The sequence below is a fragment of the Odontesthes bonariensis genome, chromosome 5 (genome assembly GCF_027942865.1).
Source record: "Odontesthes bonariensis isolate fOdoBon6 chromosome 5, fOdoBon6.hap1, whole genome shotgun sequence".
Taxonomy (NCBI): Eukaryota; Metazoa; Chordata; class Actinopteri; order Atheriniformes; family Atherinopsidae; genus Odontesthes; species Odontesthes bonariensis.
In genome coordinates this window covers 33,883,925-33,907,195 of record NC_134510.1, presented here as the reverse complement: position 1 = coordinate 33,907,195, position 23,271 = coordinate 33,883,925, and the positions used below count along the sequence as shown (strand labels likewise).

Genomic DNA, 23,271 nt, shown 5'->3' with positions numbered 1-23,271 from the left:
AAAGAGAAACAAATAAAATAATTTAAATGAATTTAAAAACAAGCAACAGTCCAGATAAATTAAAAGATACTGTGCAGATTTCATGCATAGACACATGAGAAAAGAAGAGAAGAATAGACCAGATAGACATGCATGTTACAGTCATGCATTATCACTTTGTGCTGCTGAATTTGAGCGCAGCAAAGACGTTTCCCTCCTCAGTGTCATTAAATGAGACAAACCCAACTCCTGTAGTGCAGATTTTAGACAAAACTTATCTCTTGGCTCTTTAAAAATAGTAAACAAGTTCAATAAAATCCAACTACAGTCCAGTTCAATCTTATTCAATCCAAAAAATTATATCCCTATTCAGTGTATGCCATCATAATCATGTTCATATAATGCAGAGTTTATAAAGAGTTGCCTGGCTGAGGAAAGCCTCCATCCATCCCTCATCTTCTGCTTATCTGGGGTGGGCACCAGGTTCAGGAGATAAACTCAGATATCCCTTTCCCCCTCCTGAGGGATCCTGAGACGTTCACTCGCCTCCAGCGAGTTCTGGGTCTGCCTCCAGGGTTTCCTCCGACCTGGACATGCCAGGAGACATCATAATTAGACACCCAAACCACCTCAGCTGACTCCTTTCAACAGAGGAGTAGCAGCTCTATTCCAAGTTCCCTCCGGATATCAGAGCTCACCAATGGCTCTCATCTCCTCTTCACTTCAGTTCAATCCCCAGTTCTGAGCATGATTTTGGGTTCTTCTGCACCTTTATCATCCTAAAGGTCTGAGATGCTTTAAATGGATAAAATTCACTCTTTAGTGGTCCCCTTGTAGCTTTTCGCCCCATCAGCGTTCCACTGAAGGTCAGACACCGAATGTTGAATGAATGAATGAAAACAGAACGAGCTGAAACAACAGACTGATATCATGTAAAATTAGTTGGACCCGTCCAATTAAACTGAGACCCAGCCCTGGGTCCTGGGTTATATGTTTATTATAAATATTATAATAAACATATAACATATATAATATATAAATATAAATCTGAAACAACAGAAATGCTTCATGCTGAACCATTGAAAAAAGGCGCTGGTGCTCAGACAAAGGTGTCGTGAAGACACCCGCTCTTACATCAGATCAACCGGAAAGTCGCCCAACTTTGGTTACAAACAGAGAGATCGCTGAGGAAAAGTAGATGAACTGTTCAATAGCAAATAATAAACAACCCAATGAAGTGTTTTCTGAACTCAGCACAAGCACAGCAGAGGATGAAAAAAAAAAATCACAATTATTGTTCAAACAGATTTAATTTATTACAAAAACATATCTATGATGCATGCACAAGCATTTTTCAGCAGTATTTCCGGGTTTTCAAACAGATTGTGCAGCACTTTGATACATCGGTGTGACGTAGGCGGGCCGGTGACGTGGGCCCGCTGCAATAATCACTCCTGAAGTGATTACAGATCCAAACATGCGAAGAATACAGAGTCTGACAAAAGACTGACATATCGGTCGGTACCACACAGATCTGTTGATGTCCAGAACATGTTGAAAGCACATCAGCGAGCTGCGCTGTTGCGCGGGGCGATGACAGCTTCCTTCATTACACTGAACACACACCCTTCTGCTGCATTAATTACAGACACAATTAATCAGCTGCGGAAAATAGACCTTGTAAACACAGAAGGCTCAAACTAATGCATGGTACCGGCCTTTTTGTTCTAGAACAGCGTGTGATTATGATCGATATGCTTATGGCGTCCTGTTTCTCTTCAGAAATCAATGTGATTAAAAACCTTTAAACTTGTGTTAGCAAAGGCCAGCTTTTTTTTCTTTTTATTACTAGATCCTTGTTTAAGATACAGTGCCCTCCAAAACCATTTTATGATAAAAGCAGAGCGGGACCTTGACATTACGACACTGCTATTTGACACACCGATCAGCCAAAACATTAAAACCACTGAGTAACACAGAACATTTCTGCCATTCACATGGATATCACCCTGACTCCTAATCTATGGAACAACTTAATTAATCTAAGAGTTGCTAATAAACGTTCAAGACATTATTAGGACCCACCTTTTGTTTTTAGCATTCAACTTGGATAAAGTTTGACCATTTGGTTTTACTCACTGTGGGGCTTTTTTGGGTGTTTTATGACATTTTATTCATTTAGCTAATTTATTGATTTGTTTGAATGTGTTTCCATTTCTGTTTTATTGCAACTTGGTTTGGTTGAACTTTGTACTGTACAGCACTTTGGTTCAACTCTTGCTCTTTTAAATGCGGTTTGTAAATAAAGTTTTTAATAAAGACATTTCACATTGATATATTGTGACAGCAGCAACATCCCCCAGCAGGACAACTTAGGAAGGGCTCAAAGAACACAAAAGGTCCCCAGATGCAGATGCAGATCTGATGGAATCTGTGGGATGCAAACTAAATCCACAAAGACCCCATCCTACAACCCACAGGGATCTCAGTACCACACACCCCAGGGTGCCCTCAGATGCTCTTTGACCACACCCACACTGCTAAGAGCTCTTCCAATATTAGACAACTGGTCATAATGTTATGGCTGATCCGTGTGCTTTTGATAGATTTATAAATGTCTAAAAGTATGTTGATGTCGCAGTAAAATGTCTGCTTAGCTTTTTGTCCACAAGTTGTGTTTTGGTTGCTAATCAGACTCCATAAATGAGCTAACACAACTTTCAATGAGCTGTAAAACCTTTAGAAGCTAGTTTACGCCTCTTAACCTGTTAACCTGTTAACATCAGGATCACACTTTAACAAAAAAGATCTGCAGTACAGAAGTACAACAGCAACCTCAGAATAACGATGTGGGGTTTTTGCCAGGCAGAAGAAAACCTCCAACAAACGATGCCCCTGGGGTGCATTATGGGAAATGTAGGATTGTATTAAGTACATACATTTCTTTCTTTTTCGTCCATCCATTTCATTGTAGAAATATAAAATGTCTTTAATCTGCAATCATGCGAGGTTAAAGAGATTTAGGAGAAAGAAGAAAATTACTTCCACAAACTGTCTCATCCCTGCAGCTTTCCTGAGTCATCACTGAGGATTTTCTGCTGGCGCTGGCGCTGCGTCCGCTCAGGCCTGCAGAAGCTGTCCCACCAGGGCAGGGCTCCTTTCCTGGATCAAGGCGGACGCTATCTCAGCGACCCTCAGCACTGACCTTTCCCAGCGCTCGGTGTCCTGACGGAAAGAAAAAGAGACACGAAGCGAAAGAGTTAAACAACATAAAACAACACCAACGACACCTTGCTGTTGGGAGCAGAATCTGGCAGTAATAACTGAAAATATACCCATGCAGAGTCAGCTTCATCTTTGCTTTCATGAGTCCCGTCTCCATCTGAGCTATAAAACTTATTCTTTGCCAACATTTCAGCCAGCAGCATATTGTTAGGTCAAACGAGCTGCAATTATAGTTAAAACCATGTTTCACTTTTTGTAGGAAACAGTTCCGTTGAAAGGAGTTACAACATCGAAGGCTTGGTTTCACTTAAAGCCATACCACCAACAAAATGGCATGTCTTGAATATATATTTACATTTCCCACAAGTAAAGCTTCTGGTCAGCAGTCTGAGTCAGCTGTGAGGTCGAATAAACACTGTAGTAGTCGCTCGGCATTCTCAGTTGACCCGCTTGAATTTGATAGTAAGAATCCCAAATTCTGATGGAGGACTTTCCTGACTGCAGTGTTATTTTATGGTTTGTTCAATCGACACAAGGAAACAATTTTCCAAAAGGAGCAGAAGAAAAAGGGCACAGAATTAAAGCGCTTTCTTTTTTCCCCCCAGTTTGGAGTTCATTTCAACTCTTCTGAAGCTTGTGATTCAGAATGGCCTTCTTTGAAATTTATAGTGCATGATATTGGACAGATCTACTCTAAACCGCATGTTAAGACAAAACAAGACTGCACATTTAATTTTCTTAGACGGGCTCCACTGTTGTGGTTGTTTTGCCTTTGTGATTTTTCTCTTCTGTAGCTCTTTCTTCATTTCCCTCCCCTGCGGACCGGCTGCAAAATGCACTTTTAATAGTTTTCACTCCCCTGACTTCATTCTTTAGTCTGCAGCGACTCCCTGCTTTGATTTAGTTTCTTGATGAGGCCCAACAGTGAGCTGTTTTCCATTTTTTTTTCAAAGTAAATGCAGTTCAAGGAGCTTTGCTTTGTCCCAACCACGGCCTGGTTCCACACAGATTTATGCTTCATGCTCTACCTGCAGATTTTCATGAAAGTTATGTGGATTTTAAAAAGGACTTTTGATGTAGCAGCAAGCCAAAGGGATGAAATACACATATAAAAAATATATTTTCATTGCTTTAAACTTGTAAAGATGAAATACTGAGAACACCTAGGCACTACAGAGAAGATGAAAATGAAAGATAGATTTCAGTTTGCAGTGTTTTACATGCTTTAATTATGAATTAAGTTGCCATAACATTACTATTTAATTTTATATTTGTTATTCACAAACAGGTACCGCCTCTGTAAATCACTTGCTATATGTTTCCCATTGATAAAATATCAGAAACCAATCAGAAATGCATATTTTGGCTACAATACGACATTACTTGGATGTAGTGGATTTAAAAGAGGAGTATCATCCTGTTCATGAGGATGTCTAAAGACAGAGAAGGACACCGTGGGGCAACTACATCATTTTAATGCAGGCAAGCAGCTACAGCAGAGACAGAAAAGATTGTCATCAGTTCTTTTCAGACACTCACTGACTTACAAAGTTCATCGACATGCCCCTGTGAGTCCCTCGATGGTCAGCCTACTCTTGCTTTTCCTGATCAGAGCACCTTGACGCTAATTTTGCCGCAGAGGGAAACTCGCCTTAATGTTCTGGCCTGCTGTCAGAAATAGTTAAACAAAGTATGGAGCCTGCACGTGAACAAAGCTGCACCATAACGCACGAATATAAAGCTGTTCTTACTCACAAACATGGACATCTCTCTCACCTTTGCTCACTGAACACTTGAAAAAATAAATAAATAAAAAAGGACATGTTTGGACTCAGTTTCATATATAATAAAAACCTTTGAGGGTTCATTAAATCTTAGCGTCTCATTTATAACACAAAGCAAGTAATAGTTGGCTCAGACGTGCCTTGATTTATTTATTTTGCTACTCCTGAAAAGCTTTCCCTTCTCATCTGACAAACTGGGAATCTACAGTGATGATAGTGGCCAAAATACTATTTAAATCAAGTGTTGTGTAAAAACAGTGGATGCAGCCTTAGTGTCTGTTAGCCGTCGACATGCAGACTTTCTTGAGCTACAGCTGAAGCACCAAGTGGGGATTGATCTGATTAAGAACCGGAGGACATGACGACCACTGGGAAGCAGCCACAGTGCTCCTGTCTCTCAAACTGGGTGTAAATCTTCAGTTATCACACTATTTGATCTGTCGCCAATTCCTCAAGTCAAAACAACTGAATTGGATTCTGCCTGCTGTAGAACGCCATGGGAGTCTGGTGACATTAAAGAGACTGTTTTCCTGTCCACGTCCTGCCTGCCACTCACTGAACAGACAACCCATTTAGACAAAAGTGTGACCCTTTTCCTTCTGAAATAATAATATTTGGATTTGGTTTGGTTTAAATTAAACTACCAACTAACCAGTAGACAACAAACTTCTATGCAGAGTACAGCTGTTATTATGCAGCTGTGACATACTGAATAAACAACTGACAAATCCGCCATATTTCACAGGTAAAACATTACCTGTTTTAACATGATCAGTCCTACTTGTGCTTTTCCTTCTATAAGAAGTCCAAACATCTGCAGTGAAAAAGACCTTAAACTTTGATGAGTACAATGTTGTCAGACAAAAACAATGATTAAACCAACAAAAGTGGGATTATCCTCTGGAATAGTATCAAATCTGACTTGTTTTATCGAACCAGAAGAACAACAATCCGTCTTACTTTCTCCTTCAATAAATATTATAATTATTATTATTTTTTTTTTTATAAAGCAGAGCTTTGACAAAAAAACATCGCGCTCCAATTCTTAATTGGAGGAGATTCACAATAAATCAAAAACATATAATCCTAAAAGTTTAATGTGACAGCTGGCATTTTAGCTACATCTTGGAATCAGCAGTTTTACATGTTTTTAATCAGATTTATTTATGTTATTCCAAATCATAACATTTCAAGGCACATAACATTATGAGGTCAAGATTATTCAAATTATAGAGGGAAACCTCCCAGTTCCAAACACGGAGCAGAAAATAAACCTTTGCTCTCTTCTTTGTCCTTTCTTGACTCCATCGCCTAACTCACCCAGCGGAGCCAGCCTGTAAAAGGATTGGACAGGAGTGTGACGAGGTGTGAGAGCGATGAGCGTGGAATCGGGCCTGACTGTGGTTGATGGGAGCAAGAACCCCGGGATCCAATACTCCTGGAGCACTTTTGCCTAATCAGCACCAGCAGAGGGGGAATCAGATGACAGTGATTTTCCACACTAACAGACTCGAAGGCGCTGCAGTACAGATCAGCAGGTACACAACAGCACAGATTAGCTGCTTCACTGATTAAACTTTTCCAGGTTTAATCAATATATGACAGTTTTGAATGGGCTTTGGAGGCATTCTGTACCAGTATATACTGTCATTTATTATAAAGCAGGGCTTTTAAAAAGCATGTTAACAGGTTGGGACAGAATCAGTTTCTCAAACTGGACTAACACATCCAGATAATGCAGTGGATTGAATCACTACTTTATTTACACGCTAAACTATACTCAAACGGGCCAAAACACTCCAAATATGCTCCAAAGTTGCATATTTTTGCATTTTTCTATAAAAACGCTAGAGCGTACGAGTCTATCACAGCAGCCGAGTTCCCAATAAAGCTGCTCTCATTCACAGGTTTTTCTTTCTCTTTTGTCAGACGGCTGAACAAACTGACAGAAATTGAACCCATTGAGACAAACTTATGAACTTATGGTCATTTAAAGCATTTCCAGAATGTCGCTCTGCTCTAATAAGAATGAGATTTTATAACTGCAGCATCATCAGACTAAACTTAAAGACAACATCAGTGCAGTGAATTCAGCTATAATTACGTGTAGGATGATCTCCTCTGAACCTCCTTAACTCACAAAGTCTGCAGTGTTAGGGGGTCATTCATAAGATGGTAAATAACTTTTGTATTAATAACTATTATTAATTATTATGTAAATAACCTGATTCGTCTCTCATGTATGTATACACAGTTCAATTCAATGTTGAACTGGAACTGCAGCTCGACTCAGCTGTGTATTAGGTGCTGCACAATCAATTACATTTTAATCTCAATCACGATTTTGGCTTCCCATAATTAAATGAATATGTTTGACCGACACTGAAAATGCTAATCCTCTGCTAATAAATCCAGCACTCCCTAAATCACTGTACGGCCCAAAAGTTACACTAGACTTTATTTCTGTCCATCAAAATATCCGAGATGCTTGTAAAAATTCCATGTTATTAACGGCTAATTTTCTTTTTCCATTTTCATTTTATAGGACATAGCTTAGCTGCCTAATATCAGCTCCAACAAACAACAAAACAGCTCCGTTATGACAACTATTAAAATAGGACAAACTACTCATGACCTTAACCATAAATCAGACAAGTTTTGGAGGATCTGGGAACCATTGAATTCCTTCTTACAGAAACTTTAACTGATCATCTGTCCCTGGAAGAGGAGGGCTGACTGCTTTTCACTTTGTTTCATTTTGTTTATTTCAAACACGCAATTCACTTACATATCTCCTGTCATCTTGCTGATTTTGTGTATGTATGTGTATATATTGGTGTATGCATGGATATATATATTTATATATATGTAGAGATACAAACTTACTTACATCATTAATTCTAAAGGTCACTGGAGAAATATGAACAGGGACACTAATAGTTCTCCCTCTCTCTGCCAACATGACGCGGAGCAGATGAATGAGACACGTATTAGTTTGTTCCCTGCAGTGACAGCAGAGGGTTCGACATCAGTACGGTTATTATTATGACGCTGCAAGCCCACATTTAAGCGGAAGGTGTACCTCAGCACACGAATAGTGCCTAATAACAGCTAATGGGTAACGCACACTCATCCCAAACCAGACAGGGGTCTGCTACAGGTGACCTGGGTGTGGGTGATGACATCATTACATGACACTACAGGGTCTTTCAGACGGATGAGTTTTTCTTTTTTTTTAATAAAACAATTTACATGATTAGGGATGCACTGTTTTATTTGTACTTTAACAGGAATGTGAGAGCAGTTGTACAACAGCACAATAATAAAGTTTCTTCAATCAAATAGGCCTACTGGTGGACCTGAAACATCCCATAGTTAAGCTGCTATAGGCCTAGACTGCTGGGGGAGCTCATCTGTCACACCTTTCCTCACTTTACTCTCTTTTTCCCCTGTTTAATTTATCAAATGATATTATGTACATGCGACATTATTGTGGTCATTAACTTGTGTTTCCCTGTTCCAACAGATATCCTTTGAATGGTGTTACAGTGGTCCTCCCTCCCCTTTTCTGTCTTCTCAAACCGCAGCTGGTCGAGGCGGATGGCCACCCTTCCTGAGTCTGGTTCTGGTTCTAGTTCTCCACAGTCGCCTCAGGCATGCTCAGGACGGGAGACTGGACTGAAGACAAGTTTCAGTGCAATCTGTTGGTTTCCTTAGCTAGGGAATTGTTTTTGAATTGGCTCTATATGAATGAATTGGATTATTTTGTAAATAATTATGATTACAATGAATTGAATTCCAATTTTCTTGAATTGGACTTTATTATTTAAGTGCCTTGAGATGACATTTGTTGTATTTGGCTCTATATGAATAAAAATGAATTGAATTGAATTGGTACAGGGCAGCGAGGAGATGGGCCAGTACATCTGTGAGCAGTCAACAGAATGAATCTGATGGCCCAACATTGTCCACATACCCAGTCGGGAGCTCAGAAACATAAAATCAAAGCTTCCTAGTAAATCTGATTGCATCTTTACACTGTTTATCAGATCAAAGCGTTGCCTGAGTCGTTATCTAAAAGCTGTCACATCTTCACACGGGAAGCGTTTGAAATGGTACATGTGTTTGGAGCAGCTAAAAGGCTGCTGTTATGATAAATGTGATGAGCACGGTCATCAGTCGGTTACCACCCAAGCACGCTGACGGAGAACGTGGGAAAGTCACGACAACCGCGGGTGTCTCGGGCATATTGAAGACAGGCACAGCCATTAAACCACAACTAATGACTCTAATATAGAAGCCTGTTTCCTGATAGGTAGAAGAAAGACACTGAACTTTGCACATGAAAAAAAATACGAAGCAAATCAAGATCACCAAGTAGGATCAAAGTTTTAAGCCTGTCTGAGCTCCAGCAGGGAATATTTTCCACTCCAGAAATGAAGCTTTTGATATATGAATCATGCTTCATAAAACAGCATATTAAATCAAGTAGTTGCTTGCACAGTGGAACACAAATACGACTTTAGTTCTTCATTGACTTGTGGCACAGCTTAAAGTAGTCATAACTGCCACTCAGACTTCAAATGTGGTCAAAAACAAAGCACGAGAAAAGGGTAGAATTACTTCAGAACAACAAACTGAGTCCTCAGAAACGTCTGCATTCAGGCTGAAATTTATATGACTTCAATATGAGGAACTAGCAAACTTATTAGAAAATTAACTCAAGACAGTAGATGGCCTTGACACGCTGGAGCTGGTACCGCTCATGACCCGCTGCTGTTGGCGGGGGTGTCACTGCATCCAGCTCCCGTCTCCTCTTCCTGGAGAGGACCATCCCGGATGAGTAAAGAAGCTTCCTAAGGAACGGCTCGCTGCCGCTTTGCTTTGGTCACGCAAACATCCATGAGAGGGAAACATGTGTTGGGACAAGGCATCCGAAAGAGGGAACACATGCACAGACCGCACCGACACTTGGTTGTGTGCAAACATATGCACGCACCCACTCACAAACAAAGAGGTGGAATGTGATCCTGGAGGATTTGCGTGTCTCCAGAGCTTCATCACCATCATCATCATCATCAGGCCCTGTGTCCTGGAGCGCTGACTGAGATGATTTTCCACCGTCTCTGTCCCGGCGTATGGAGGTGAAGAAGCCAGCCAGCTTGAGGCTGAATATTTCTCACTGTGGCAGGACTGAGACAAAGAGAACTGGAGAGGGGCATTTGGACAGACATGAGATAGAACCTAAAGTAAAGCCCCTAACTGAGCCTTTAAAAGGAAACCCGCAATCAAATTAGTCTGATTGATAGTCCTATTTAAGCTAATAGGCTCTGTTCGCTTGTTTACAATGTGGAATTAACCGTCACATGCTCCAAAAAATTCCTTGTGTGCCAACTTGTAAGTGCAGTCAGCAGGAGAGTATTTGACTTCATTCTAAAAGAGCCTGTTTTTATAAGATTCACTTTACTATTATTAGACATGAGGGACTCTCACTTTCCACTTCACGATGATTAACTCCCACAAATCCGCACTTAAAGGATTTCCCAGCCAGATGTATAATAATTTATTCACATTAGTGGAAGGACTATCACCAGCAGTGAGGGATATATTAAATTGGACAGCGACACGTTCAAACGCTGAAACTAAATGCTCTTTTCCACTGACAGCAGAGCGTCTGCTACATCCATTTATGATGGAGCAAATCTCCCGTCGGCCTGATGGAGTTCATGTAGTTCTCCCTGACAGAAGAGAACTCGCATGACAAATGAACTGCATTGTTTTAAGATACAAACAATGCCGTGGATAATCCTCTGTCTGGAAGCAAAATGTTCTCCATCACCGCCATGTGTAGAAATGCACAAACACATGCAGCGGCCTTGTTATTCCACTCTGTGAGCGCAGACTTAGGGAATGGAACTTCGGTCATTAGCTTCTATTTTTGCTTACTGTTTAAAGAGAAGATTTCTGGCAAATTGTGAGGCGACAGGTCTTTGAAACACAGAGCAGAGGGGGGGAAAGCGGGGGGAGCGGATCAACGGGGGACCACACAATAAGCAAACCTCCAACTTTCTACTCTTAAATGCCACAGATGCAATCAACCTTTCCATCTAAGAGGAGCATGCAGCAGCACTTCTGCCTCTCAAGAAGGGTCGGCTTTGAAGCTGACAATTAGGACCTTTAGTCGTGGCAATTTGCACGTCTCTTCTGAGAGCCTAAGCCCTCAGGACTGCTTGCTATTGCTGAGCACTCCTTCTTCTCCTGCTCCGCTCGTGAAATACCAACCACCTGGTCCCAACATAAAAACAGCTTATGGAAAAGCTTGGCACAAACCCTGAGCCAAGAATATTGGAAAGAGCTGTAAGAGTCGCACCAGCTACTATAACTAAAGCGGCCAAGAACATTCAGAATTTTTATCGCCTCATTTCATCATCCTTATATTTTACCGGCACAGCACTAATGGTTGTAGCATCCACTTGAGGGCAGTATCATTACTAGCACTGGAGCCAGACAGCATTCTCCACTCTGGGAGTCTTAAAAGCAAAAGCCACCACCTAACGTGAACTTCACTGAGCGTTACTCTGACTTCTGCTCTTTAATGGATGAATCAATTTCTCAGGCAAACTCTCCCTAAATGACCTGCGTGCTGAAACCCAGTGATACAACACCACTAAAAACATCCATTGCGTCGGTCTGAGAGAGGATAGAGTTTCAGGCCCCATGACAGCTCGTCCCTGAGTGGGTATTGTGGTCATTGTACCCTCCCTCCCTTCAGTGTATCACTGAGGACAGGCAGTAGCTGGGGGCTAAACTGAGAGAAGGGGATCGCAGGTTCAATTACTGGTCAGTCCAAAAGTCTGATTAAAGCCCTGCAGACGCTCATTAGACAGAAGACTCAGGTTTACGTACTGGATATGTTTTGAAATGTTGGGATCTCCACCAGAATGAAATTAAGTTTGGTTGGTCTGTTCAGTGTTTGGCAGCATAACATGAGCCAGCAGGATTAAAAAAGTTAAAGGAACTTAACGCTCCTTTAAAAGCATGATGTGAAGACATTTGTAATTGTACGCACAAACAGAACTAAAGTTGTGTACTTACTCTGTATGGCTGTACTCGTATTACCCGTCTTACTGCGAGTTATTCATACATCCGGATACATTGTTTATCTCCCACATTAAACACGTCTTGGGAACTGCCTTCTTTCACCTGCAATCATGTCAAAATCAAGAAACAACCTGTTTCAGATTCTTGCTGAAAAGCTAGTCCATGAATCCGTCACGCTGAGGCTGAGACTTGTGCCATTTGCCATCAGGCTGTCCCAGAAGCCCTCTGAAAACCTCAAGCCGATCCAAAACGATGAAGTGCGAGTTCTGACGGGAACCAATAAAAGAGATCTGTTTCTTCCATATTAGTTTCTCATCACTTGCTCCCTGTAAAATACAGAATGCCCTCAATGACCAAATTCAATTATTCCAACAGAGCACTTCACTGTCAGGGAGCAGGCCTACTGGTGGTTCTTTACAGCCCTGTTTACACAGGTCGAAAACCCACCAACAGCCGCTAACATTTGGCCTGTCCGTTTTATTGGCACTTCGTCATTATCGGCATCCACTTCAGTATCAAATATCTCTGTAGCTTTCGTGCGCATTTATCAGCTCCAGCGCCAATCAGCATTAAAAAGCGAGTTTTTCCTCCTCAGTGCTGCAAAGTGCTTGTTCTAAGAGGAAGTCGCTTTGACAGAAGTGTCTTAAAATGGCCTGATATGGCAGATCAGTACAAGGTCAAATTAAATTTAATGCTGAAAACAGTTGAAACCTACTAAAAGTGGATTAACATTGGCAACAGGGTCACGAGTACTCAAAGCTCACTGATATATGATATAAAGGTGGAAGGAAACAGAGTGCATAGCAGCTCTGCCCATAATGAATATGAGGGTTTCTAGTTAGAGATGGGTTAATGTCACCTAATCCTAACCCATCCAGAAGCACCTACAATGTGCACGTGAGCATCAGAACTGGACCATGGTGCAAAGAAAGAAGATGGCCTGACCTAATCATGTTTTCTTCTGTATCATGTGGACACTCAAGCACATATTTACCAGAGATGACAGCACAAGAGCCATTATGGGAAACAGGCAGGCCAGCAGACGCAGTCTGAAGTGTTGGCAACATTTTCCTGGGAAACCTCGGGTCCTGCCATTCACATGGACCTTGCGTTGTCATCTGCCACCTACCTCAACTTTTTTTTTTGCACACCAAGCACATCCCTTCATGCTAATAGTATTTCCTGATGGCAAAAACATACTCTCTGCCACACTGCAAAAATTTTTCAGGATTGGCTCGAGGAACGTCGTGAAGAGTTCTCAGTGCAGTCTTGGCTTTGAGACTCCTCAGATCTCAGTTTCTTTGAGTATCTGTAGGACGTGCTGATGAAACAAGTCTGATCCATGGAGGCCACAAGACACCTTCAGGGGTCCTGAAGAGACCGTGCCTGGACAGGTATGAGATGTTTTGGCAGCACATCATTTACATTAAGTGAGATTTATGCCTGTTGTTCTTAAAGAATTCTTTACTTTTTATTTGCTGTCACCTAAAGGTGAAACGCACATAAGAAACCTCTGTCTCACTACAGCAGCAGGATCTGACCAAACAAAACTTCATCTCATGCTGTCTCTGGTTTTATCTCTGTCTTCATGGGAGGTTTACATGCCGCAGAAAGTGGTTTATGTTGTGAATAAAAATCTGGAAAGTCTCCTGCTCTGACCTGCATGGAAGGGACTCTTGCACTAATGTGCATTTGGCCTATCACACCCCGATAACATATGGCAGAGAAGTTTGTATTACAGCAGAAAGAGGAAGGCAAGGACACAATCCTGCCCCTGGAAATAGTTGTTTTATTATTGATTATATAAAAGTGTAGTTACCCTTCAAAGGCATTTACAGATATCAAAAGTTTGTTATTGACAAGAAATATGATAAAAAAAAGACCATGTTCATGAAGTATTTTAACTTGCATCCAATATAACAATGGAAAAATACTCTCCTTAAAGTAAAAGCCCTTTGTTAACACAAACAAACCAGCAGCTCTTCTTCTCTGCGACACCTTCGTGTGCAGCTTTTCTTAAGCGACTGCATTACATCTACTTCTGGCAACGTGCACAGCAGGACAAAGCCAAGCCTCTGTGCCGATACAAAAAGCAAATCCTTGGATATTTATCTTCAGAGTTCTAGTTGGAGCCTTTTCGGTCTTTCGGATCAGTTGAAGGTAAGATTACAAAAATAAATAAATGAACTTTGGTTCACACAATGATCAGAGGAAAGGGCTAGAAACACATCAGTAAATACATTCATTGGGTTCCCACCTGATAATAAGTGGGACATGGACTGAGGAACGTAATGAGACAAGCAGAGGCTCCATCACTGCTCTGCTAAGAAGGAATAAATCAAAGCTGACAGCGCCAAACTTAAGTCAGGCGCTCCAGGTACATTACAGAGAAAACCTCCAAACACTTATATCCAAATTGTTTTAACATTTACTGCTGAGTCTCCGCTCTAAACAACCATCAAAGTAAACATCAGACTTGCACAGAAAGTTCAGCCATAAACATAGAAGCTGCTTGGATCCAAATGTAGAGACAGAGAGCTGAAGTTGACATGAGATGACAGCGACATAACCATTATTTCATACTTCTTAGAGATGAAGTGTCTCCAAGGAATGTGTTTCATTGAATTTTGCCAAGGCATTTAGTGATGTTGCCTGAATGTCTGTGCTTTAGATATCTATGTTGTTCCTACTCTGCTTCACTTCATCTGAAAGGGATTGTAATGTAGGAAAATGTCTGTATCCTATCCTACTTTTGTCCAGCGTTCTCAGAATTTCCAAAAGTCTCAGAGAGACTTACAGAGCTCAAAGCTTTAAAAAAAGACAACTTTTGTATTGACAACTGCTTTTCAAACCCATTGAGGAAACAACTGCTGCCACACAGCCCTTTCATGGTACACCGGTTAAGCTCTTTCAACATGGGTTTCCAAAATATCCTGTCTGAGGGCGTCTATCGGGCAAACAAAGCAGTTTGTTAGTCACGTCTAATGCGACTTCTCATTCTGTATACCCTCTTCGGAGAAGGCAAACCTTGCTAAGAAAGGGACACTGAGGGGGTCTGTATTTCCACTGGATCCCTTCAGTGAGAACTTTTTAAACAAGCACTGGTGAAAGATGACTTTGTTTAAATTCAGATCACTGAAAGACAAACCTCCAAACAGTGTGCGGAACAATGGAACCTTAGTTGAAGAGGTATGAAAGCATGAAGGCATGGGTGGGATTTATGAGCAGGGACATACCAAATCCTACTTGTGCTGAGAGAGACCCACAAGAACACACACTCGCTGCAGATGCTTCATTTACTTATCACACTGTATCACTTACAGAATCCCAGGGAAGCCAAAAACACTCCGTATCGCAGGGCATCTGAGGTCAGCTGCAGGTGCAGGAATATTTTACAAAACAAGACATTTATTACTGCCCGGGTTTTCAGCAGCACACATCCTGGCCAAGGATTAGTGCCCTCACTTCCATCCATAATACAAGCAAGAGATTGTCATCACAGCAGGCTGTAAGCCAAGCTCACAAACATAGGTGCAACACTGTGTTTTTGTAGCGCTGTCAAAATATCGCCATCCCACAGACTAAACACAAGAGAGCTGAAGCCTACCGTGTGGCTTGACGAATGCAGTGTGAGAATGAGAAAAATCATTTTACATGAGAAATGAGAAGCTACTGCCTGTAAAGGGACTTCATTTTACCTAATAAATGCTTAACTGTGGTTTCCATGAAAGCAGGAGAGTCAAATCTAAAGACTCAACTCACGCCCTTTTTACCTGTTGGGGTTAAATACCTCCAAAAACCTTTGCTGCCCATTACTAAATCCACCAAAGATAGACTTATATATATATATATATATATATATATATATATATAAATATATATATATATGTAATTCCTTTCAGATAAAGAGCTATATTGTTTTCCAATGTAGAATGTGAGTTCATGAGCAAGGAAATGAATGCTGGCACAGGTACAGCGGGCACAGGTACAGCGTGCACAGGTACAGCGTGCACAGGTACAGCGTGCACAGGAACAGCGTGCACAGGTACAGCGTGCACAGGAACAGCGTGCACAGGTACAGCGTGCACAGGTACAGCGTGCACAGGTACAGCGTGCACAGGAACAGCGTGCACAGGAACAGCGTGCACAGGTACAGCGTGCAAAGGTGCGAAGGAAGCGGGCAACACGATTGCTGGGCATTTACATGGAGCTGAAATGCTAATAGTAACAGCTTAAGAGCTAATAGCTAATTAGTAATTCAACAAGATTACAAAACAGCTTTGTTCAGGAAACTCTAAATATTGGCGAGAACACCCGTATCTCTGATGTTCCATACACATCAGAGAGAAGTTGTGGACACTTTCTCTTCATCAGTTACAACAATTAAAAACGCTCAACACGCACAATACCAATATCACAAAGACAATTTGACTTGAAATATCACAATCACAGTTGTAATAATGAGGTCTGCTTTTCCACCTGTACTACCACTGACCAGCATGCACAGGTGCAGGGGTGGAATGCAGCCCTCGGTAGCACACCGGAGGTTGGCACCAGCCACTGAAGCAGTATTTTGTATGTCATAAGCCGTCTGCAATTCAAGTGAAATAACATACAAAGTTCTTTTTAGGATTTTAGATAATTCTAACTAATTCAGATGTTGATCCAAATGCACTTTACAAACCTTTGTCCAAAAACATCCAACAACTCAATTTCCTGCTGTGACATGCATTTATTTGCATCTCGGGGTATAGCCGCTATCTGTTTTTCCACCACACCCGTCCAGATAAGGATGTGCACTGAGACGTCCCGGCGTATAAAAGCACTGGCAGAGCAGGAAGGTGAAAAGCACGAAAACAATCCCAGCTGAGGCCTGTTAAATCAAGCATAATCTCTGCAGAACTGTGCCTCCCTGCAACATAACTTTAAGGAAACTCAAACCAAAACTACTGTGGGTGGTCAGAAACAGCTCAAAATCAAGTGGCAAAATAAATACACATGAATGTTTGCCCATAATTTGTGTGATTAAATGTTTACAAACTAATTGTGAAGAACTTGCCTACATCAATCTTCCACAGGCACACACTGTCTGTTTGAAATACAAGTTCTCTCTTGAAATGTCGTCTTCCACTTGTCTATGAGAGCTTGAATCAAGTCACATCAGCCCAAACAGAGTGCTTGCTGGTCTTTTTAATCTACGAAATCAAAGCTGAGTAAACACAGCTCTGGTATGTCTAATTCCTTGAGCCAAACTCCAGCGGTCAAGTTTCACACATACCAAAACACATCTGGAGCTTTCTCAGCATGGTAGATCAAGCTTGATATCCTGCACATGTCAAGGCAGAGCAAGTCTCTCCCAAGGCTCCAGACATAACTCTATAAATACGTTACTAAGGAGAGGAGTGATCCCCAGGCTTCTGCCTGTGTGAAGATGGAAGGTTTCCACCGAGGGAGCCAAGTGTTTTTCTGGGGGATCTCAGATAAAATTGTCAGAACAAAGACACAAAGTTAGCCAAATAACTTTAAAAGAAAAAACGTGTGAAGACGCAGGAGCAGGGAGGACACTAGACTTGTGTTCCAATGTTAGAGGTGGTGAACCCTCAGAAAAGTCTGTCTCAGAGATGTTGCTATAGAAACCAAAAACAATCCCTTTCTGTGCCTTTTCCTTCAATGTTTTGATGAACTTGTTGAGTGTTTGTTCAGTTAACAGCTATCAATTTACCCCTATTAGTCAAAAAGACTAATAGAGGTCATTTAAACACCACATGAGTTTCACGATGAGGCTAATTTCACATTTTTAGAAAACAGAACGAATGCTCATTCATCAGAAAAACCGGTTAGCTATTCATCTGAGGATAATTGTTGGATTCAGGGGGAAAGGTGAGGAGTGTGCTAAGACAGCAGTCATCCTTAATCTCTCCTGACCCCACCTGCATGGAAACACATGGGTGTCACAGTGGGAGCTTCGGTTGCCTGTGTTGGGTTTCACCTGTCTGCCTTGTTGGTCTTAAAGGGATAGTTCGCCTCTTTTGACATGAAGTTGTATGACATCCCATATTAGCAATATCATTTATGAACAATGACTTACCCCCCGCTGCGTCCTGTGAGCGGAGTTCCAGCCTCGTTTTGGGGTCCACGAAGCTAGTCCGGCTAGTTGGCTGGGGCTTGAAAAATAAAGCGTTTTGCTTCTCAAAAAAATATGCGTTCAAAAGAGTAATACATTTTTGCATCACAAAATCGTTCTCGATGAAAAAGTCAGACCTCACTTCGCTTGGCGCTATTTTTGCCTCCCTTGATATCAATGCGTCCAATGTAAAACTGTGCAGACCGAAGAGCAGACCGAGCACTCCCTAGCCACCTAGCGATAGCCGCACCTGTTACGGTGTTTGCTGCTCGGAAGCAGGGGAGTGCTCGGTCTGCTCTTCGGTCTGCACAGTTTTACATTGGACGCATTGATATCAAGGGAGGCAAAAATAGCGCCAAGCGAAGTGAGGTCTGACTTTTTCATCGAGAACGATTTTGTGATGCAAAAATGTATTACTCTTTTGAACGCATATTTTTTTGAGAAGCAAAACGCTTTATTTTTCAAGCCCCAGCCAACTAGCCGGACTAGCTTCGTGGACCCCAAAACGAGGCTGGAACTCTGCTCACAGGACGCAGCGGGGGGTAAGTCAATGTTCATAAATGATATTGCTAATATGGGATGTCATACAGCTTCATGTCAAAAGAGGCGAACTATCCCTTTAAACAGGATTATCCCAACACACGCAGTGTGAGAAAAAGTGTGGACAAGGACCTCTGTGGAAGTCGTTTTCCCTCGGTTCACCATTTAGAAAACACTCCTGAAGTGTTTAATTCCTCTTGAAGGTAGTAAAGTGAAGAACACACTCCACTCATGGTGGGGAATTCTGCCTGCAAATGTTTTTAGAGGGTATTTCTATGCATGCCCAAGGTCAGAGAGAACAGCGATTATTGAGCCTCTTTTCCTCTAATATCCCTAGAATCGTTAAATCTATGATATGGTTTGTATTCCCACTGATATGCATGAATATCTGATGAGTTTTTCTTAATGTGGCAACTATGTCGTACTGTGACCTGCGGTTGGATCGTCCAACTCAGCTCACAGAAGACAGTAGAAAGATTTCTCTAGATGAATCTGACTGTCCACCACAGCTCTTTTATGCAGTGCATCCCCTTTAGAGATCATTCGTTGATTCAACCGAGGACAATGGTTGGGTTTAGCCTGAGAACAGCTGGGAGTGTGCTGAAGCCACAGAGGCGACAGACTTCCCTGATCTCCCTTGACCCCAACGAGGGTACGACTCCATGTTTGTCACAGCAGCATCTTCATTAAGTCGTGTATGGTTTCACCTGTCTGCCTTTCAGACCTAGATCAGAACAGGTAGAGGAGAATAGGCCTATAGAGTCCTCTCCTTTTCTTCCTCTCTCCCTCCCTCCCTCTCTCCCCTCACTCCTTTTCTTCCTGGCCGGCTAATCTCTTCTCAGGTTTAGGTTTCCAGGTCCGGGCTCTTTGAGGAGGAGGAAATATGGGGCTGGGTAAACATCAGGGCTCTCACTGCAGGGATTACAACACCCATATATCAGGGTGACATCCCTTTTCAGGAGATGACAAGTCACCAAGGCCCTGCACTAGAAGGGATCTTATGACACTTCCTATCACAGCAGGGGACACTGATAGTATATACCGTCAGCGTTTTCACAACATTGTCTCAGTTTATGAGGATCCAGTGTCTAAGTAGTCTCAGCCAACATCTTTAGAGTTTCACACATTGCCGCACCTGATGTTTGGCTTGTGGGCATCTTCAGAGAGGTAACAACACATGGAAAAAGACTCGAGAGAAGTGCTTTGATCACACATCCTTTCAGAGAGACTGCTTTTCATTGCCCGTGACTCCATTTCACTTTCTCCCCTTGACAAAACGACGTGGAATGCATTGCGACTCACCGCTGGGTGCACCGTGCATGAGCGGCTGGATATTGCTCTGAAAATGTGAAACCACAGTCAAGCCTCATTTGAGAAAAATCCACTTTTTTGTCCAGACAGACATCGCTAAGAGTCAACGAGATAGATCACTTTCCCAAACTCTCTGGGATCGACACAATTCCATGAGCTCATAGATTTTAATTGTCAAAAAGACTGAATTAAATTAACCAAATGGTATTCTTTCCTAAACCATTGGGTTTGTCCAATAATCCTTCAGAAATACATAAAACACAAGGACCTTTAGTAGCAATCTGGAGCTCTTTCTACATTTAGAATGTCACTGATTTCAGAATATCTCCAGTGAGGTGCAGCTCACTTTGTAATCAGGAATTTTGTATACTAGCAACATATCCTGGCCAACAGTACTCTTAGTTATGCTGTTTAATTCTAAAAAGCCAGCTTGTCTGACTGCATTATTCTACTCAGTAAGTGGCTTTACTCCAGTTTACCAGGCAGCGATGTTGTTTTTAGACAGCTGAGGATTTCTTCTCCTGAACTTTAACATACCTCTGTGCTCCTTTGAGGACTTTTACAGACTTTTGCAAAGTCTTGAGCTCTTTGGAGAAGAACTTTCCTGCACCATCAACTCTTTTTCTGAAATCTCTTTTGTCCATGTCACCTCACACTTCAACAAATGTGTTGTGAAGCTCAGACATTGATATTCCCCTGTTCTTCAAATGAGACCAGAAGCCACTCATACTCATATTTTTATCCTTTAAACTGAGAAAGCATGACTTTAATTTCTCCTTCAAATGATATGCTAATCACAGAGGTTCACATAGTTTAGACACTCGTGTAAAATCTGTGAAATATGCACTTATCAGCACTGACAATAAAACTACTGGCAGGTAAAATGAGCTAGCGCTGCTCATCTTGTTATAACACAAAGTTCTGATGGGAAACCTGTATCCTGGCATTCACATATACGTTATCTTCTTTTTTTTTTTTAAGTCAGCCTGGCCCTCAGCACTCCTCTACAGTGGAAACACCCTCAGACTATGAGCAGACTACTCAATATTCGACAGATGGTCATAATATTATGAATGAAGTGTCATCTAATGGTGTCTGGGTGCTGCGTTTTTATCCACTTCATGTAAAAAATTTATGTTTTAGGCCAGATGTTTACAGAAAAACATTCAAAAGTCCCACAGTATACAAGCTCAACTGAAGAAAAATGAATGAACAAGTCAACAGAGAGGAAATTGACAACAGCTGCACATTAACTGGAGAGCTTCAGATGGCATATCTGCTTATTTTCAATATGATAAGATATTTATCAGCAGATCTGTGAGTAAAGGGCGATGATAAGTTGATTAGTCCATCATAAGATGTAATCACAAGTCACAGGTGGATGCAAAATGCTCAAAATGAGCTCCACTTTGACGAACAGCTGATTTCTCCTTTATATCACATCAATAGATGAGTAATAATGATCTAATGGTGTAACTTCTGTACCAATCACTGATATCTTTTTGGCATTGAAGCCTATAAGTTTTAATACTGTAAATACATTCTCATCATAATGTACTTTTGTACTTTAACCTGTAACAGGGTGCGTTTACAGTTTCTTATGAAGTTACTCCAAATATGTGAATCCTCCCTGCATGACCAAACCTGAAACTATGTGTGAGATACGAATGGAAACGTTAGATCAGCCAATAATTCACAAGCTTCGCATAGCCCGGTTAATAATTCTCTGGTTTTAGTTTCATATACAACCCACAAACATGAGAGTAGTTTCAAACAACTAATTTAAACTCATTCTAGTTGCCACGTTAATTATTCAGCCTTCAGAAACAGACATTTACTCAGTGGGAGCTGCTCATCACAAACCTCTGAGCAGCACAGCAGATGACAGCTTGAACTCCTGCATCTTTTCTGACGGACCGGTGCATCTCTGATGACGCACCAAGTGAAGTCTGATTCAAAACAAAACTGTATAACTACCAATTTAGCTTTTATAGGAGCAGAGCTAAAGATTTTATTCATGCAAAAGTGATAACCTCCATTAGTTTAGAGCATGTTTGGTAAGATGGTGAACCATAGAAACCAGAATGCTAAATGTTAAGATCTTACCCAGATAAAGGTGAACGTGGAGCGGCTTTATACAGAACAGACAAAGGTCTCTAAAGTGTGATGTGGTGCTGAAAGCGGTGTACACACACGAGCGTACAAAGCAAAATAATGCCTTCACAGTGAAGGCGTATGAACAAACCTCCGGACAGCAGCGCAACTAATTATTTTCAGTCTGCACTGGCTTCTCTTGCAGAGATATGCTGAGATGTTTTTTGTTAGGAACAGAAAATGTAATCCAGACTGTGTTGTCATGGGGAAAACACAACATGCTAGTCCTCTTTAAAGCAAACTGAAAAGGTCATTTTCTGGGGACAGAACAAGCTCTTAGTTAAGATACATCGTGACTTTCAATACAGCGGGCAGTAGAACATTCGTACGGTTTAAATGCATCGTTATCGTGCTTTAATGAAGAAAAAAGATAATAAACATTGAACACATCTCCCCCCCAAATAAAAAATTGATAATAAATAAAATCAAATAAAAAATAAAACAAGCTTCATTAGCAGTATTTTTATATGAACTGAACGGCTGAAAGAAGAAGTTGAAGCAGGTATTCCAACAAAGATGAAAACGGCCATGTGGAAAGAATTATCCTCATTATAACGAAAGGCTAACAGTGATTTATATGAGGCTGCATTCTGCTGTTCCTCTATCACACAAGGCTGAGCATTTTATCACGGGGAAACATGCATTATCTCCATCCACTCCCTTCCTCTTTCCTCCGTTTCTCAGAGGACTGGAACAAGATGACAAATTAACAGCATTAGCCTCAATAATTCAGAGGGAAGCCATGATGTCCAACATCCGATAGCAGAATCAAACTCATATGCGGGACTGCGGCGTACTGCACGCCTCACTATTGAGAAAACAAAACATCTCTTTTTAATTACACCGCCCTGTGATGTGAAGGCCCGATGCACCTCACGCTCTCGCTGACCCAACAAAACCTGGCCTCCTTAAGCTCATCATTCACTTTTCTTTTTTTTTTTCTGTGAATGAGAGATTAAACCCAACCTGCTCAAACATCCCCTCGCCTGAGGCACACAGGCTTTTACCACTGATTTGTGAAGTGATGCAGCTGCCAAGAAACCTCATTTGTCA

General features: G+C 41.4%; 1 protein-coding gene across 1 annotated transcript in view; it reads right to left on the bottom strand.

Annotated features, from left to right (window-relative positions):
* Positions 1–1,281: 1,281 nt before the first annotated feature.
* Positions 1,282–23,271, bottom strand: part of crppa (CDP-L-ribitol pyrophosphorylase A) — a 54,275-nt gene continuing 32,285 nt past the window's right edge. Inside the window, exon 10 of the mRNA XM_075466200.1 lies at positions 1,282–3,204. Coding sequence (XP_075322315.1) covers positions 3,100–3,204 — 105 coding nt within the window. The 3' untranslated portion in view covers positions 1,282–3,099. The remainder of the gene's footprint in view (positions 3,205–23,271) is intronic.